The 20,256-nt window shown below is 36.8% G+C and overlaps 1 protein-coding gene across 2 annotated transcripts in view; it reads left to right on the top strand.

Annotated features, from left to right (window-relative positions):
- LOC126821151 (eIF-2-alpha kinase GCN2-like) overlaps window positions 1-20,256 on the top strand; it is a 270,365-nt gene that overhangs the window by 235,187 nt on the left and 14,922 nt on the right. For both annotated transcript variants that reach the window (XM_050549499.2, XM_056101507.1), the window contains exons 32-33: window positions 3,520-3,606; window positions 6,648-6,745. Coding sequence is in view for 1 of the 2 variants with exons in the window: in XM_056101507.1 (XP_055957482.1) it covers window positions 3,520-3,606; window positions 6,648-6,745 (185 nt within the window). In the remaining variant the exon portion in view is untranslated. The remainder of the gene's footprint in view (window positions 1-3,519; window positions 3,607-6,647; window positions 6,746-20,256) is intronic.

Genomic DNA, 20,256 nt, shown 5'->3' on the forward strand with positions numbered 1-20,256 from the left:
GTCGGATTCGTATAAGTTGGATCTTCGCTCAGCTCGGATAAAATCGTTTGGACCCTTTGATCCTGCACGTTTTTCTTATGAAATTTCTGCGCATAAGTCGGATTTCCTAAGTCGGAACTTCGCTCAACTCGGATCAAAATGTTCGGTCCATTTGATCTAATTCCGCCCTTTTTCATTCGTTTAAGTCGGATTGGCAGTATGTTCAGAATTTGACTAAATCATTTCCGTCCGGATGGTCTAAAACAAGGTTAGGTATTCCATGCACAGAGCCCCAAAATACTTTCCCCTATCATTTTGACTCAAATCAGCCTATTTGACGCTACACAAAATAGAATTTTCCCGGAAAATTTGAAACTTGCTGTCTGCTCTACGAGACACTTTCCGGGAAAATTTAGGACGAAAGTTCTCTACTCGCACATACAAATAAAAACTTGAAATGAGCCTTTGAATCAAAGATCAGAAGCAATGTCATTCATAAATCAAGTCTGTTTCTCTAAACTACATGTAGTCGTAAGTTAACATGTGATTATGTAAGAAGGAATATTCCTTTACGGTACTTTATACTTACCTGTGCTATGACACACATGTAAACTTACAAATCGTGTTGCATTTGCAGAATGTTTGAGAAACAGAATTAAAAGTTGTAGATTAAGTTTAGCTCTAAAAATAAGAATCTTTGAAAAAAGGTAATGTAGGCTAATACTCAAATAGACTTTCATCGTGAGACAAGATTCACGCATATTACTGTATAGGTTTTGGCCAAGCTGCTGCTTGCATAGACTTATTCAAACAAAACATAGATTTCACATATAACTAACACTTTTATTAATATGACCTTGACCTCACTTCACCAGTTCATAAGTCAAAAAGTGCATTTTTTGGGGGAAACCACCAGTCTAGTAACCAACCTATCTCCTCCTGACATTTTGGTCATATGTTCATCAAGCCATGACACTTTATGCCATATTTTTATACGCCCACATTTTCATGTGGATGTATATTGTCGTCGCCCCTGTCTGTCCGTCCGTCCGTCCACAATTGTTTTTGAACAGTCTACAGGTCACAATTTTTATATGATTTCAATGAAACTTGAAATATAGGTTTATCACCCTAAAATCTCGGTTCCTTTCGATATTAGCATGTATCTGACTGGAACTTCATGGATGATGGCCCCTGATTGTACGAAAAATCACGTTTTTAGATTGTGAACACTGTAGAGGTCACAATTTTTATCTGATTTAGTTTAAACTTGAAATGTATGATTATAACCCAAAGATCTCGGTTCCTTTTGATATTCGCGCATATCGGAAAGTAACTTCCTGAATTACGGCCCCTGATTGTACAAAAAATTGCGTTTTTAGCTTGTGGACCCTATAGAGGTCATAATTTTTATCCGATTTAAAAAAACGTATTATAATATCACCGTTAAACCCTAAGGTGGGCTAAGTTCGAATTTCGTGAAAATCGGCCCAAACCTGACAGACAAAATATCCGATTTAAAAAAATGTATTACTATATCACCGTTACACCCTAAGGACACCTGAGTTCCAATTTCGTGAAAATCTGCCCAAAACTGACAGACAAAATGGCCGCCCCTCGTTCTCAAAATGCGTAAATAATGGTATATCAAGGTTTTGGACCCTATAGAGGTCACAATTTTTATCCGATTTTGTTGAAAAGATCGTGGTTCCTTTCGGAAAGTAACTTCCTGAATTATGGCCCCTGATTGTACTAAAAAATCGCGATTTTAGCCTGTGGAGCCCATAGAGGTCATAATTTGTATCCGATTTAAAAAAACGTATTAGTATATCACCGTTAGACCCTAAGGATGACTGAGTTCGAATTTCGTGAAAATCGGCCCAAAACTGACAGACAAAATGGCCGACCTTCGTTCTCAAATAGCGTAAAAATATGGTATATCAAGGTTGTGGACCCTATAGAGGTCACAATTTTTATCCGATTTTGTTGAAACTTGAAATGTAAGTTTATAACCCAAAGATCTCGGTTCCTTTCGATATTCGAGCATATCGGACCGTTACTTCCTGAATTATGGCCCCTGATTGTACGAAAAATCACTTTCTTTTTAGCTTGTTCTCTATCCATCTCTCGAAAATGTGGGCGTTTCCTGCCTGGCAGGCACTGGTTGAATTTTCAAATGGCACCCTTTCGTAAAGATCTCGGTTTCTTTTGATATTCGCGCATATCGGACCGTAACTTCCTGAATTATGGCCCCTGATTGTACGAAAAACCTCATTTTTAGCTTGTGGACCCTATAGAGGTCATAATTTTTATCTGATTTAAAAAAACTATTATTAATATTATATCACCGTTAAACCCTAAGGACGGCTGAGTTCGAATTTCGTGAAAATCGGCCCAAAACTGACAGACAAAATGGCCGACCTTCGTTCTCAAATAGCGTAAAAATATGGTATATCAAGGTTGTGGACCCTATAGAGGTCACAATTTTTATCCGATTTTGTTGAAACTTGAAATGTAAGTTTATAACCCAAAGATCTCGGTTCCTTTCGATATTCGAGCATATCGGACCGTTACTTCCTGAATTATGGCCCCTGATTGTACGAAAAATCACTTTCTTTTTAGCTTGTTCTCTATCCATCTCTCGAAAATGTGGGCGTTTCCTGCCTGGCAGGCACTGGTTGAATTTTCAAATGGCACCCTTTCGTACTTAGGTATATTTCGGAGATTCAACAACTATATCTCCTAAGTTGTCCAATGGATTTGAACCAGACTTCATAGGAATACAGTACTAATAGTAGACTTTTGGCTAAATACTATTACAATCAATGTTCCAAAGTGTTGTATGACAACTTTGCAGCTGGTGTAGTACTATCAGACTTCCTTGTTGTGTTTGTTCTCTTCTTGATCGTAATATATAACACTACAGGTTAAATGTTTCCTACAACTTTATTGTTAAGCTGGAATGGCTTCGAAGGTCCCTCGTTCTCAATAAATAATAGATTCTCGGAATACCTGGGTGAGCTCTGACCAGTCTTGCTCAACACGTACCCTTCTTTATAACCACCTAATTTCTGTACGTCTTAGATTGACCTTGACGTTAATTTCCATCCCAAATGTGAAATAAACCTCCCCATTTCTCAAGACCAGGGGGGAGAACATTACCTTATTTGGTCTACCAACCATAGGTCAATAAACAGACAGAATTTGATGGATATTTTGACAATGTTAGGATTTTACCAAAATATCACCGTTTTTTATATATAAATATATCACTCACGTTCATTAAGTACGTGTGATTTGACTCTATAGAAAGAGTGAAGCAACAATTTTTCAAAGACCCAATATTGTTTTAAGGACCAAAGTGCTACACCGGTTAACCATTTCAGCCTTTGAGATTGTATCTTTCTTCTCTTAGCATATGGAAACAGATGGACTATCCCAAATTTTAATGTTATTGATTTGAGATATTAATGTATATTGAATGTCTACTATATATTGTAATCATATGAAATCATGTGTTGATTTTATTGTTTTAAACAGAGTTTAGAAGATGTTCAACTATACTGCCAGAATTTACACATTCCATTTATAGTTTATTTAAAAGATGGTGATGGTGGATTTGTTAGAGTAAATATATTTTAGTATATTTTAGTGATGGTCCGATAATCTGTTTGAACATCGGTAATTGGCTGATAAGTGGCCTATCGGGAGAAATTGGTATCAACCGATACATGGCCATTTTGCCGATACTTGTTCAAAACGACTCAGTAATTTTCTTTTTTAATTGGGTGGCCGAATGGTTGGCACGTGTGCGCTGTATTATAAGTTCTGTTATTGAGTCAACTGGTGTGGTTTCAATTCCTCCCACTGCTAAAGACCCCTACGCAAGCGAATTATTGAAATAAAATTCAACCTTGTGTTAGTCCCGAAATGACTTAGTTTGTGTTGAGTGGACGTTAAACCCCATTTCTCTCTCTCTCTCTTTATTTAATTAGGGGATTAAGAAATCAGTCCAGCGTTAATGAATACACATGCCGGCTGTATAAAGGTAATTAAGGAATAAACATTCCGAATATGCATTCTGTAACTGTGACGTCACTGGCGTCGATTAAGGGTGTTTTCGATAAAAATTTAGAAATAATTTAGTGATCTGTATTGTTATGCTAGGCTACTTAAAAATTTAGACATAATTTGTATCAATAAATAATAACTTATGATACAGATCATACTACCAACAAATGAGTTTCCATTAGATGGTTTTATTTCTATACGCCCACATGGAAATGTGGTTGTATATTGCCGTCGCCCCCGTCCCTCGGTCCGTCCGTCCATTGTCCACAATTTCTTGTGAACACTCTACAGACTACATTTATCAACTGATTGTTTTGAAATTGATATATGTTGTTTGCATTAGTGAGATAAAGAATCCTATTTAATTTCAATAACTTCTGTTAATTTCTTCTGGAGTTATGGCCCTTGTTTCACTTTGTTGCACCTTGTGAACGCTCTAACGACAAAAGTTATCAACCGATCTGTATGAAATTTTTATGCATCATTTAAATTAGTAAAACAAAAAAGCCTATTGAATTTCAGCAATTTCCGTTAATTACATATAGAGTTATGGCCCTTGTTTCACTTTGTTGAATGTTGTGAACACTCTAATGACAACAGTTATCATCCGATCTGTTTAAAATTGATATGCATCATTTAAATTAGTGAAGCGAAGAAGCCTATTGAATTTCAGCAATTTCTGTTTACTACGCCGTGAGTTATGGCCCTTGTTTCACTTTGTTGTACCTTGTAAATGCATTAACGACAAAAGTTATTATCTGATCTGTATGAAATTTATATGTATCATTTAAATTAGTAAAACGAACAAGCTTATTGAGTTTCAGTTATCACCTAAATTAGTGAAATGAAGACGAACAAGCCTATTAAATGTCAGCAATTTCCATTAATTACGTCTAGAGTTATGGCCCTTGATTTACTTTGTTGAACTTTGTGAACTTTCGAACAACAAAAGTTATCATCCGATCTGTATGGAATTTATATGCATTATTTGAATTAGTTAAATGAAAAAAGCCTGTCGAATTTGAACAATTTCTGTAGATAGCTTCCAGAGTTATGGCCCTTGTTTTAGTTTTTAGAAGCTAGTGAACCTTCAATCAACAAAAATTATAATGTCATCTGGATGAAATTGTCTATCAAATTCCCCTAATTACCTACAAAAGAATAAATATGTGACAACCCTTGTCGACTGCTCGGACGATTTAGCTGCTGTGGGCGTATGTTTTGTTGCCTGGCAACCTATCTTTAACTATAGTTCTAGAAATGGCAGGAGAATGTCACGTGATTGCCACTGTTCAGACAGGTCAGGAAGCTATCGCTTTGAAGTTTCATTCATTACCGCATGAACCATTCCGACATCTATTATTGACATACAGGTGCCGATCACTCTAGGGAATTATACCGTAATCAACACTTAAAATATGATAATCTCGACTTTATTCTTTAATGATACAGCAAATAATTAAGTTCATAATAGATGGACTGTATTTGTGACCCAATTTTATTACTTCAAAAACACAGTGTTTGTGTTTGATTCCCGAGGTAAAATAGTACCATGCGTTTCCCGACTAACAATGACATATATCTACATAGATTATCATGCCATTCGAGGCATTTTAATGTGTAATAGTTTTATATCCACCACTATCGTTAATTGTATCTGTATCCGCAATATCTGATATCGGCAAAACCGATAGGTGCAATATCAGACCATCACTAGTATATTTTGTTAAACCAAAACTTCTTAGAATTGTGTGTTTTATGAACTTTGGAATTCAGCACAATGACTTTAAGGGCATTCAGTTAAAATTTGTGCACTTTGTGCATTTTTCTTATTTCATTAGTTCGTTTTACTTTTAAGAGCATTATTGGAGCCATGACGGCTTAAGTGAGTAATGCACTGGCTCACTAACCTGGAGGTCACTGGTTCGATCCAAGTGATGACCAAGAAAGTGCCTCAGGGTTTTCCAGGGTTGTGTTGTTGATGGCCTGGCAGGAACTGTCTAGTCTTTCGGATTGGAAAAGAGGTCATTTGTATCTGTTTGCATACATGTTAAAGAACCCTTGACAGTTGGCATTCAAAACAAGTGTAGGCAAAATTTCCCTCATAGCAAACTTCATGTTGGTGCATAACAGCAGGAGGTTAAACCCCATTCTATTTCAGAGCATTGTCATACATTTCAGAGCTTTATCATACATTTCAGAGCATCATCATACATTTCATCACTCATAAGCTACATTTTTCTTGTACAATGCTTGTTGTTGTTCTTTCCGACATGGTTTCCCCTTGTCAGTGATGCAGGGCGGAGGGGCTGACAAGGACAGCTGTCTAGTCCTTCCGTTGAGACGAAAAATCGAGGTCCCGTGTAAACATTGGAATGCACGTAAAAGATCCCTTGGCAGTTGGAATTCGATATAAGAGTAGGCGATAGTGCCGCTGCCCGGGCAAAATTTCCCTCATAGCACACTGTATGGCGTATGCCCTTCTTCATTAGCCCAGTATAGGAGCAGAACAGTAGGACGTTAAACCCCATTTCATTTGATGTTCAACCATTTAATCTGTATAATTATGTAGTTATATATTTGATTTCTGTCATTAGATACGATGGGTTGAAAGAGAAAAAACTATGGAGAAGAAAGTCAGGATACCTGAAACAGTTACAATGTTACAAGACAAGCTACAAGCAATCACAAAATCGTATGTTATTTATTTTCTTAAAGGATTTCTTTTATTGTTTGATAATAGGGCAACTAAAAGCTGGTATCACAAACAGTTCATGATCAATATGAGCAATGGCTTATTAAGTTTATATTGTCTGAATATATGAATGTTTTGTACATTTATTTTAGTTTCTACCCTACTGAAACCTTGCAAACACTCTACAGATCGAGATTTTGAGATTTTGTTTCCAAACTTGCTAGATTCTTTAGCTAGATCCATATTGAAATTCATGTTTGTGTAGTGATGAGGGGCATATTAGTTGCCTTGGTTATTTAAATTTAACAAAAAATGGCTTAACCCTTTCATTGTGTCTACCCGGTAGTACCAGGTAATATGAAATGTCGGTAAAATGCGCGTAGCCGGTATTACCGGGTACTCAGTACGGTCCACGCTAAAATTAGCACCGTAACTGCAAGTGCCATCTATTGTATTTTCTATACACTAAAATATATTTCCACATGTTTCAAAGCGGCAAACTAGGGCTGCAAAGATTCATCGATGAATCGCAATGTTTTTAAAATCCACGATGCTCGATACAATCAATGGCCGTATCGCGATTCTTTATCCGAATAATAATTTCACAAAAATAGACTGATATTCCTTTTAAATGGTTAAGCAATTCGTGCTGGAAATTAAGTTACGTTCAAATTGCACACTTGAATAATATGCGGAAAAAAACAAGATATTAATATATATAGGCCTATATACGTCCGTAATATGCGATTTGTGATGCGATAATATTACTGTATAAGAATGGCGATTTGTACATACTGCATACATTGATCAGCACATTTTCAATGTATATTAATATTTGATATTAAAATCTTTGTAACGTTATTTCCTTTGCTATTCCGTAATCTATGACTGACCTGACAACGAGAAAGCTTTTCATTGGCTGAAATTGTTGTGGCAATACGAGCCAGCCAGCTGTAATTTTTATACGCCCACATGGAAATGTGGTCGTATATTGCCGTCACCCCCGTCCGTCCATCGTCCACAATTTCTTGTGAACACTCTACAGACTACATTTATCATCTGATTGTTTTGAAATTGATATATGTTGTTTGCATTAGTGAGATGAAGAAGCCTATTTAATTTCAATAACTTCCGTTAATTTCTTCTGGAGTTATGGCCCTTGTTTCACTTTGTTGCACCTTGTGAACGCTCTAACGACAAAGTTATCAACCGATCTGTATGAAATTTATATGCATCATTTAAATTAGTAAAACAAAGAATCCTATTGAATTTCAGCAATTTCCGTTAATTACATCTGGAGTTATGGCCCTTCTTTCACTTTGTTGAATGTTGTGAACGCTCTAATGACAACGGTTATCAACCGATCTGTTTGAAATTGATATACATCATTTTATTAGTGAAACGAAGAAGCCTATTGAATTTCAGCAATTTCCGTTAATTACGCCGTGAGTTATGGCCCTTGTTTCACTTTGTTGTACCTTGTGAATGCTCTAACGACAAAAGTTATTATCTGATCTGTATGAAATTTTTATGTATCGTTTTAATTAGAAAAACGAACAAGCCTATTGAGTTTCAGCAAATTTCTGTTGATTACATCTAGAGTTATATCCCTTGTTTAGCTTTGTTGAATCTTGTGAACGCTTGAACGACAAAAGTTATCACTTAATCTGTATGAAATTCATATGCATCATTTAAATTAGTGAAATGAAGAAGCCTATTGAATGTCAGCAATTTCCGTCAATTACTTCTAGAGTTATGGCCCTTGTTTTACTTTGTTGAACCTTGTGAACCTTCGAAGGACAAAAGTTATCATCCGATCTGTATGAAATTTATATGCATTATTTGAATTAGTAAAACGAAAAAGCCTGTCAAATTTCAACAATTTCTGTAGACTACTTCCAGAGTTACGGCCCTTGTTTTAGTTTTTATACGTCCACATTGAAATGTGGTCGTATATTGTCGTCGCCCCCGTCTGTCCGGCGTCCACAATTGCTTGTGGATGCTCTAGAGGCTAAAGTTAATATCTAATTGACTTTAAATCTATACACAGTGTTTACGGTCTTAAGACGAAGAAGCCTATTGATTTTCAGCAATTTCTGATAATTACTGCCAGAGTTATGGCCCTTGATCACTTTGAAAAATCTTGTGGGCGCCCTAGAGGCCAAAGTTAATATCCAATTGACCTTAAATTTATACACAGTGTTTGAGGTCATGAGACGAAGAAGCCTATTGATTTTCAAGGATTTCCGATAATTACTGCCAGAGTTATGGCCCTTGATCACTTCAAAAAATCTTGTGGACGCTCTAAAGGCCAAAGTTAATATCCGATTGACTTTAAATTTATACACAGTGTTTAAGGTCATGAGACGAAGGAGTCTATTGATTTTCAGCGATTTCCGATAATTACTGCCAGAGTTTTGGCCCTTGATCACTTCAAAAAATCTTGTGGATGCTCTAAAGGCCAAAATTATTATCCGATTGACTTTAAATTTATACATAATGTTTAAGGTCATGAGACGAAGAAACCTATTGATTTTCAACAATTTCCGATAATTACTGCCAGAGTTATGGCCCTTGATCACTTCAAAAAATCTTGTGGATGCTCTAGAGGCTAAAGTTAATATCCGATTGACATTAAATTTATACACAGTGTTTAAGGTCATAAGATGACAAAGCCTGTTGGTTTTCAGCGATTTCTGATAATTACTGCCAGAGTTATGGCCCTTGATCACTCCAAAAAATCTTGTGGACGCTTAGAGGCCAAAGTTAATATCCGATTGACTTTCAATTTATACACAGTGTTTAAGGTCATGAGACGAAGAATCCTATTGATTTTCAGCGATTTTCCGATAATTACTGCCAGAGTTATGGCCCTTGATCGCTTCAAAAAATCTTGTGGATGCTCTAGAGGCTAAAGTTAATATCCGATTGACATTAAATTTATACACAGTGTTTAAGGTCATAAGATGACAAAGCCTGTTGGTTTTCAGCGATTTCTGATAATTACTGCCAGAGTTATGGCCCTTGATCACTTAAAAAAATCTTGTGGACACTCTAGAGGCCAAAATTAATATCCGATTGATTTTCAATTTATACACAGTGTTTAAGGTTATGAGACGAAGAAGCCTATTGATTTTCAGCGATTTCCGATAATTACTGCCAGAGTTATGGCCCTTGATCGCTTCAAAAAATCTTGTGGATGCTCTAGAGGCTAAAGTTAATATCCGATTGAGTTTAAATTTATACACAGTGTTTGAGGTCATGAGACGAAGATTCCTATTGATAATTACTGCCAAAGTTATGGCCCTTGATCACTTTGCAAAATCTTGTGACGCTCTAAAGGCTAAAGTTATCATCCGATTGACTTCAGATTGATACACAGAGTTTAAGATCTTGAGACGAACAAGTATATTGATTTTCAATGAATTTTTATGACTTGAACAGTTAAATCCATGATATTAAAAGCTTTGCATGGACCAGAACTTTATAAAAACCAAACAAATTCTAATAGTTTTCTGATAATTACTTCGTGAGTTATTGCTCTTAATCAGATTTTAGTGTATTATAAATGTTTCATTACCGAAAAAAGTAAAAATATGCGACAACCCTTGTTGACTGCCTGGACGATTTAGCTGCTGTGGGCGTATGTTTCTTTGCCTGGCAACCTATCTTTAGAACCTTGTGAACCCTCAAACAACGAAAATTATAATGTCATCTGTATGAAATTGTCTATTAAATTCCCCTAATTACCTACAAAAGAATAAATATGCGAGAACTCTTGTTGAGTGCTCGGACAATTTAGCTGCTGTGGGCGTATGTTTTGTTGCCTGGCAACCTATCTTTTCATAATGAATTCACCAAATTCTAGTCGCACAATCGATCGACAAAAGCAATATTATATTGAGATCGAAATCCCCATACCAAGTATATAAGTCACAAGCAAAGTATGGGAGTTTTTAGGATTTCTTTTTAAGCATGATGCAAAGTCACTTTGATAAGTGTGTTGAAGGAATCGGCTTAAGTCTAACAGTGCTTCGATCTGGAGAAAGGCCTCTAGGCCTACTAAATCCTGAATCTGATATGATGATATGATATGACAGCAATGAAATCCGGTCAGTTGACCGAGAAAACGCCACATTTAAAGTAGCTAAGTCTCTAACTCAATATCATCCAAAGTCTTCCACATTGAAAACACGAATTGTTGGTCAATTTAAATCAACATTGATGTTGTGATCTTACCAGGAAAAGATGGACTTCTGATAACCGATATTTAAGACAAAAGAACATTTTACCATTGGTACACGAATTGTGTACCATAATGCGTTTCAGCACTATTTGTAACACGGTATTCAAAGAACGAGGGTAGACATATTCCACAAGTCATGTCAAACTGTGACGCTGCCATTTGATTGAGACTTCTGGCATATTTCGCCAAATATAACTGATTTGAAATTAGGGTAAAAAACGGAAACGATTGAATGTAAATCAGTCTATATACATTCATATTATATTATTATATGCGTTGAGTTGGTTGCGGACCATTTGTGTCATTTTCTAGATCCCAAATATTAGCGACGTAGGCCTTCGAGTTTTCACAGTGAAAGAATTCAAAATTTAACAGCATTTTTATACGCCCACATTTTTATGTGGACGGATATTGTCGTCGCGCCCGTCTGTCCGTCCACAATTGTTTGTGAACAGTCTACAGGTCACAATTTTTATCCAATTTCAATGAAACTTGAAATATAGGTTTATCATCCTAAGATCTCGGTTCCTTTCGATATTGGCTTGTATCGGACTGTAACTTCATGGATTATGGCCCCTGATTGTACGAAAAATCACGTTTTTAGCTTGTGAACACTGTAGAGGTCACAATTTTTATCCAATTTGGTTTAAACTTGAAAAGTATGCTTATAACCCAAAGATCTGGGTTCCTTTCGCTATTCGTGCATATGGGAACGTAACTTCCTGAATTATGGCCCCTGATTGTACGAAAAATCGCGTTTTTAGCTTGTGGACCCTAATGACGACTGAGTTCGAATTTCGTGAAAATCGGCCCAAAACTGACAGACAAAATGGCCGCCGTTCGTCCTCAAATTGCGTAAAAATATGGTATATCAAGGTTGTGGACCCTATAGAGGTCACAAATTTTATCCGATTTTGTTGAAACTTGAAATGTAAGTTTATAACCCAAAGATCTTGGTTCCTGTCGATATTCGCACATATCGGACCGTAACTTCCTGAATTATGGCCCCTGATTGTACGAAAAATCACAATTTTAGCTTGTGGACCCTATAGAGGTCATAATGTTTATCCGATTTAAAAAATCGTATTATTATATCACCGTTACAACCTATGGACGGCTGAGTTCGAATTTCGGACCGTAAGTTCCTGAATTATGGGCCCTGATTGTAAGAAAAATCACGTTTTTAGCTTGTGGACCCTATAGCCCTAGAGGTCATAATTTTTATCCGATTTAAAAAATCGTATTATTGTATAACGGTTACACTCTGAGGACGGCTGAGTACGAATTTCGTGAAAATCGGCCCAAAACTAACAGACGAAATGGCCGCCCTTCGTTCTCAAATAGTGTAAAAATATGGTATATCAAGGTTATGGACCCTATAGAGGTCACAATTTTTATCCGATTTTGTTGAAACTTGAAATGTAAATTTATAACCTAAATATCCTTTCGATATTCACGCATATCGGACTGTAACTTGATGAATTATGGCCCTTGATTGTACGAAAATCGCGTTTTTAGGTTGTGGACACCATAGAGGTCATAATTTTTATCCGATTTAAAAAACTGTGTTATTATATCACCGTTAAACCCTAAGGATGGCCGAGTTTGAATTTCGTGAAAATCGGCCCAAAACTGACAGACAAAATGGCCGCTGTTCGTTCTGAAATTGCGTAAAAATATGGTATATCAAGGTTGTGAACCATATAGAGGTCACAATTTTTATCCAATTTTGTTGAAACTTGAAATGTAAGTTGATAACCCAAAGATCTCGGTTGTTTTCAATATTCACGCATATCGGACTGTAAATGCCTGAATTATGGCCCCTGATTGTACGAAAAATCACATTTTTAGCTTGTGGACCCTATAGAGATCATAATTTTTATCCGATTTAAAAAAACGTATTATTATATCACCATTACACCCTAAGAACAGTCTAGTTAGAATTTCGTGAAAATCGGCCCTAAATTGACAGACAAAATGGCCGCCGTTCGTTCTCAAATATTGTAAAAATATGGTATATCAAGGTTGTGGACCCTATAGAGGTCACAATTTTTATCCGATTTTGTTGAAACTTGAAATGTAAGTTTATAACCCAAAGATCTCGGTTCCTGTCGATATTCGCACATATCGGACCGTAACTTCCTGAATTATGGCCCCTGATTGTACGAAAAATCGCGTTTTTAGTTTTGGGACCCTAAAGAGGTCATAATTTTTATCCTATTCAAAAAATCGTATTATTATATCAACGTTACACCCTGAGAATGGCTGAGTCTGATTTTCGTACAAATCGGACCAAAACTACTGGACAAAATGGCTGCCCCTCGTACGCAACTATTGTAAATATATGGTATATCAATGTTTTGGACCTTCTAGAGAGAGGACACAATTTTGATCTGATTTTGATGAAACTTAAAATACATGTTTATAACCCAAAGATCTTGGTTCTTTTCAATATTTATGCATATCGGATCGTAACTTCCTGAATTATGGCCCTTGATTGTAAGAAAAACCACTTCTTTTTTTGAACTTGTTCTCTGTCCATTTCTTAACAAATTTGGGTGTATCTTGCATGGCAACCACTTGGATTAATTATTCGGAGTAAATAATGAGTTGTCGATGGCTTTATCATTGACCCGTGATAGTTGATTAGTAATAGTATTACTCAATGACAGACACCCGCTTGTCGATTAATTTACATCATCAGCCACGTGGTTTCGATTAACAGTCAACGGCAATCTATATACGATCAGAATTAATTTTTTTTTCTGCCACTTATCAGAGTGAATCGCATGTATGTACCCAAAAACATTATCGCCAAAACCAAATATTTATCGATAATGTCTTGCACGCGGTGTCTGGGCCAATCAGCAAACGAGTTGTGTAGACAGCATGGCAACAGGCAGGGTTTATTTATATTTTGGGGGGGGTTTAAAACTCGATTGTATCCGTTCAAAATCAATTTATCAACAATATTTTGATCATATTTGTAAACTAGAGATGCTCCGCTTTACAACGATGCCAATTATTATCCAATAATTTCACCAAGAATTTTAAGAAATAGGACTGATTAAAGAATCTAGTACTCTTACAAAATGTTCAAATACAGGTGTTTTAAAATGTTTTATTGCTATTTTGATCTTTTGTGTCGATAGATAGTATATTGATAGACTCATTTTTGTGAAAATCTCAATTTTCGATGAAAATCAATATTTTCACTTATTTTGTCTTTATCTCATTATTGATTTGCGCACATTCCGACTCATTTAGCTGTGGCCGGTCACAAATGTCTAATTAATAGTTTATATAACATTTCAGGTCTAAAGAAAGACCTGCAATAAGCAGATTTAGCTCTTGCATAGTGTATGTTTAAGTTATCATCTTGAAACTTTGCATACTTATTCTTTGTAGCCTAAGGAACATCCCTATCGTTTGGGGTGCATGCCCACCCCCAAGGGACAGTGCCACGCCAATTTTCTATTTGTGTGTCTGTGTGTCACCTACAGCCCACAATTCTTAATCGATGGTCTTGACAACTTTTTTATACTTATTCCTTATACCCTAAGGCTGACCTCTATTATTTTGGGTGCATGCCTAACCCCCTGGGACAGAGCCACGCCCAATATTTGTGTGTCTTGAGTTTCGCCTACAGGCCGCAATTGTTAACAGATCCTTTTGAAACTTTGCATACCTATTTCTTATATCCTAAGGACGACCCCTATTGTTTTTTGGTGATTGCCCAACCCCCAGGGGCAGAGCCATACCCATTTTTTCTTTTTGTCTGTTGCCTATAGGCCATGATTCTTAATGGATCATCTTTGAACTTGGGATATGTATTCCTTATAGTCTAAGGACGACAACCATGCCCAATTTTTGCGTTTGTCGTTTACATGCCGAAATTCTGAATGAATCAGCTTGGTACTTGGCATATATGTATTCCTTATAGCCTAAGGGCGTCAACTATTGATTTTGGTGAATGCAACGACGCCCAGAGCAGAGCCACGCCCACTTTTTGCCTTTAGTGCCCGAAAGCCACAATTCTGAATGGATTATCTTGGTATACTTATTCTTTATACTCTAAGGACGGCAACTAATGATGTTGATGCACGACCCCCTCCTTCAAACCCCCTGCGCATCCAGCCCTTTCGGCGGTGCCACACCCACTATTTGTTGATATTTTGTCTGTAAATGATATACAGGTTGCAATTATTAACAGATTTGAAATGATATCCAGCATAGGGTTGTACCAATATATATTGGTCCATGTCCAACCCTGAACAGCAGAGCCACGCCCAATTTTTGTGTTTTTTGTCTACAGGCTGGAATTCTAAATGGATTATCTTGGAACTTGGCATATTTATTCCTTATACTGTAAGGATGGCAACTATTTATTTTGGTGCATGTGGTACCACACCCTCGATTTTTGTTAGTTTTTATCGGTACAGGTTGCAATAATTAACAGATTTTGTTGAAATTGAGCATATTAATCATTTCAATAACAGGGTGGTACCTATTTATATTTTTCCATATCTAACCCCCATGGGCAGAGCCATGCCCAATTTTTATACGTTCGCATTATATGTGTGTATGTGTGTGTCGCCTACAGGCCACAATTCTTATGTGATCATCTTGAAACTTAATACTTATTTCTTATACCCTAAGGATGATCCCTATTGTTTTTGGTGCATGCCCAACCCCCCGGGGCAGAGCCACGCCCATTTTTTGTATTTGTTTGTTTGTTGTCTACAGGCCGCATTTCTTAACGTATCATCTTGAAACTTTGCATACTTATTTTTTATACCCTAAGGAACATCCCTATCGTTTGGGGTGCATGCCCAAACCCCAGGGGCAGAGCCATGCCTATTTTCTTTTTGTGTGTCTGTGTATCGCCTACAGGCCACAATTCTAAGTGATCATCTTGAATCTTTACATACTTATTCCTTATACCCTAAGGATGATCCCTATTGTTTTTGGTGCATGCCTGATCCCCGGGGACAGAGCCACGCCCATTTCTTATATTTGTTTGTTTGTCGTCTACAGGCTGCATGCCTGATTCCCGGGGGCAGAGCCACGCCCATCTCTTGTATTTGGTTGTTTGTCGTCTACAGACTGCCTTTCTTAACGTATCATCTCGAAACTTTGCATACTTAAAGTATCTAAGTCTCTAACTCAATATCATCTAAAATCTTCGACATTGGAAACATGATTTATTTGTCGGTTTAAATCAACATTGATGTTGTGATCTTACCGGGAAAAGATGGCCTTCTGATATCCAATATTTAAGACAAAATAAACATTTTACAATTGGTACATGAATCGTGTACCATAATGCGTTTCAGCGCTATTTGTAATAAGGGACTGGAAAAACGAGGCTAGGCATATTCCACAAGTCATGTCAAACGGTGATGCTATATTCTTATCTGGAGAGCATGCCCAATAAATACTATCGGCGTAGACTGCAATAACCAGAAGCTAGAGATTGAAATACGATTGAGAATACTGGCGTATGTCGCCGAACCTAACTGATTAGAAATTACAGTAAAAACAGAAAGGATTGAATGTAAATCAATTTATATACATTCATATTACATTATTGTATGCGTTGCGACCCATTTGTGTCAATTTCTAGGTCCCAAATATTAGCGCCTTAGCTCCTTTAATCTTAAGTGATCATCTTGAATCTTTACATACTTATTCCTTACTAGAAGAATGCCCGGCTTCGCTCGGGGGTCATAACCCCGAAACCGGAAGTGGTAGACTAACGCCACCTGGTCTATGTTACTCCCCGGTGCGAGCTACCCCTATACCCCAAATTTCAGACTCGGGGCAGACCTAGTGTAGCCGCCAACCCCGAACAGACAGACAGACAAACGACAGTCACAAATATTAGTATAGATGACCTAAGGAACATCCCTATTGTTTGGGGTGCATGCCCAACTCCCAGGGCAGAGCCTTGCCCATTTCTTTTTTTGTGTCTGTGTCTTGCCTACAGGCCACAATTCTTAATCGATCGTCTTGAAAAAATTTCATATGGATTCCTTATACCCTAAGGATGATCCCTATTGTTTTTGGTGCATGCCCGACCCCCAGTGGCAGAGCCACGCCCATTTCTTGTATTTATTTGTTTGTCATCTACAGACCGCATTTGTTAACAAATCACCTTGAAACTTTGCATACTTATTCCTTCTATCCTAAGGAACATCCCTATTGTTTGTGGTGATTGCCCAACCCCCAGGGGCAGAGCCACACCCATTTTCTTTTTGTGTGTCTGTATGTCGCTTACAGCCTGCAATGCTTAAAGCGAGAATTTCATATTTTCTAAGAAAGTCAAAACATAATTATTTCTATGTCTTTTGCTCAATAGGTTGTCAACTCACTATTATACGACCATGGGCATTATTTCCCACCCTTAAAAATCATTGACACAGGAAATAATAACATAATTACCTCCCTTGTTTTCCTATTGCCTCCATGCATTAGCTACCTTCAAACGTTGGAATTTGAAGTTGAAAATGATATTTTTGCCAATTTCTCAGCTGGCAATAGTGAATTATAGGATTAATAAGACTATTCCTTAACAAGGTAGGACGGTTTATGGATAGCATCTATTTTAAGGCTTTATTTTAATAAATTTTAAAAATATAACTTAAAAATATGAAATTGTAGCTTTAATCGATCGTCTTGAAACCTTTTTTATACTTATTCTTTATACCCTAAGCCTGACCTTTATTATTTGGGACAAAGCCACATCCAATATTTGTTTGCCTTTTGTGTCGCCTACAGACCGCAATTCTTAACAGATCCTTTTGAAACTTTGCTTTTTCATGTGGACGTATATTGTCGTCGCCCCTGTCCATCCGAACGTCCAGACATAAGAATGTCCGCAATTTGTTTGTGGACACTCTACAGGTCACAATTCTTATCCGATTTTGACAAAACTTGAAATATAGGTTTATCTCCAAAAGATCTTGGTTTCTTTCGATATTGGCATGTATCGAATCGAAACTTCATGGATTATGGCACCTGTTTGTACGAAAAATCACGTTTTTAGCTTGTGGACCCTATAGAGGTCACAATTTTTATCCGATTTTGTCGAAACTTTAAATGTAAGTTTATAACCCAAAGATCTTGGTTCCTTTCGATATTCGTAACTTCTGAATTATGGCCCCTGATTGTACGAAAAATCACGTTTTTAGCTTGTGGACCCTATAGAGGTCATATAGAGCCACACCCAATTTTTGTGTTTATCGTTTACAGGCCGTATTTCTGAATGGATCAACTTGGTACTTGGGATATGTATTCCTTACAGCCTTATGGCCTCAACTATTGATTCTGGTGAATGCCCCGACCCCCAAGGGCAGTCACGCCCAATTTGCCTCTAGCGCCCAAAGGCCACAATTCTGAATGGATTATTTTTGAACTTGGTATACTTATTCCTTATACCCTAAAGACGGCAACTATTGATGTTCTTATTTCAATAACAGGGTGGTACCTATTTATATTGTTCCATATCCAACCCCCAGGGGCAGAGCCACACCCATTTTTTGTATTTATCGTCTACAGGCTGCAATTCTGAATTGATCATCTTGGAATATGCATATTTATTCCTTATACCGTATAGACAGCAACTATTTATTTTGATGCTTCCCCGACCTCCTGGGGCAGTGTCACACCCACTTTTTTGTTAATATTTTGTCTGTAAATTTGGCAAAACAAACCCAACGCCTAGCCTTCTTTGCCTCTTATCATATTACAGGCATTTCATATTTCATTCTCTTCATTTTAAAAAGTAAAATCGAAGCTGGAATGTGGACGTATATTGCCACGTTAGCGATGCTCTCGTTGTATTTATCATCTACAGGCTGTAATTCTGAATGGATCATCTTGGAATATGCATATTTATTCCTTATACCGTAAAGACAGCAACTATTTATTTTGATGCTTCCCCGACCTCCTGGGGCAGTGTCACACCCACTTTTTTGTTAATATTTTGTCTGTAAATTTGGCAAAACAAACCCAACACCTAGCCTTCTTTGCCTCTTATCATATTACAGGCATTTGATATTTCATTCTCTTCATTTTAAAAAGTACCTTATCAATCGAAGATGGAATGTGGACGTATATTGCCACGTTAGCGATGCTCTCGTTGTATTTATCATCTACAGGCTGCAATTCTGAATGGATCATCTTGGAACTTTGCATATTTATTTCTTATACCGTAAAGACAGCAACTATTTGTTTTGGTGCATGCCCCGACCCCCTGGGGGAGTGTCACACCCACTTTTTTGTTAATATTTGTCTGAAAATTTGGCAAAACAAACCCAGCGCCTAGCATTCTTTGCCTCTTATCATATTACAGCCATTTCATATTTCATTCTCTTCATTTTAAAAAGTACCATATCGTGTTAGTGATGCTCTCGTATATATCTTTATCAAAATCCAGTGAAAAAAAACAATATCCCATAAGTATTTCGTGGGGAAAATTTGTTTTGGTCTTAGCTTTAGTGAGAAATGAAAAATCCAAAATGGCCACCATGACGTCAAATCACTACATGATTATGCAAATTTAAAAAAACCCACATAATTTACACAAAAACAAATATATAGACAAGACACAATACGCAGAAAATCACAAACAAACGAAGAATTCAAATAAAGTGAATGGATCCGGGCAAGGCTCTACATGGCGACTAAAACACTTGCCATGGCGACCAAATATATTATCTGGCTAGTTAAATTTTCACTTGAGTCGCCAGCTGGCGACTAAGTTTTTTTTCTCGTTTTAAAATAATTACAAAGTTTTTTTTTACAAAATTGAATTTGTTTATTCAGCGCTTCGTAAAACTGGAACTTACTAGGGGAAATAACTCCAATTTAACGACAATATTTACGACATTCATATATTTTCTTACCATGTGCCGAAAATCGTTCTAACTTACGGCAATGTATACAAAATGTACGACTACGCATGTTGTTGACCCATTTTTCTAACCCATACATTAAAGTTATTCCCTATATATTAATAAAATGAATAAAAAACAAAATCTTTTAAGCTCTTTCTTTAAAAAAAAGGAAGATTCCTCTCTGACACAGTCTTCTGACGGAAATCTAGTCGGTAGTGGCAGTAGTTCAACTACGAGTCAAAGTGACCTTGTTGTTAATATTATTAAAATTAAAATTTATTTAAATCAAAACTGGTGTTCTTTTTTCTGCATTGTTTTATATTTAGCATTATGATAAAGATTTAAAAAAACAATGCGTAATATCT

Source organism: Patella vulgata, chromosome 5, assembly GCF_932274485.2.
Source record: "Patella vulgata chromosome 5, xgPatVulg1.2, whole genome shotgun sequence".
Classification (NCBI taxonomy): domain Eukaryota; kingdom Metazoa; phylum Mollusca; class Gastropoda; family Patellidae; genus Patella; species Patella vulgata.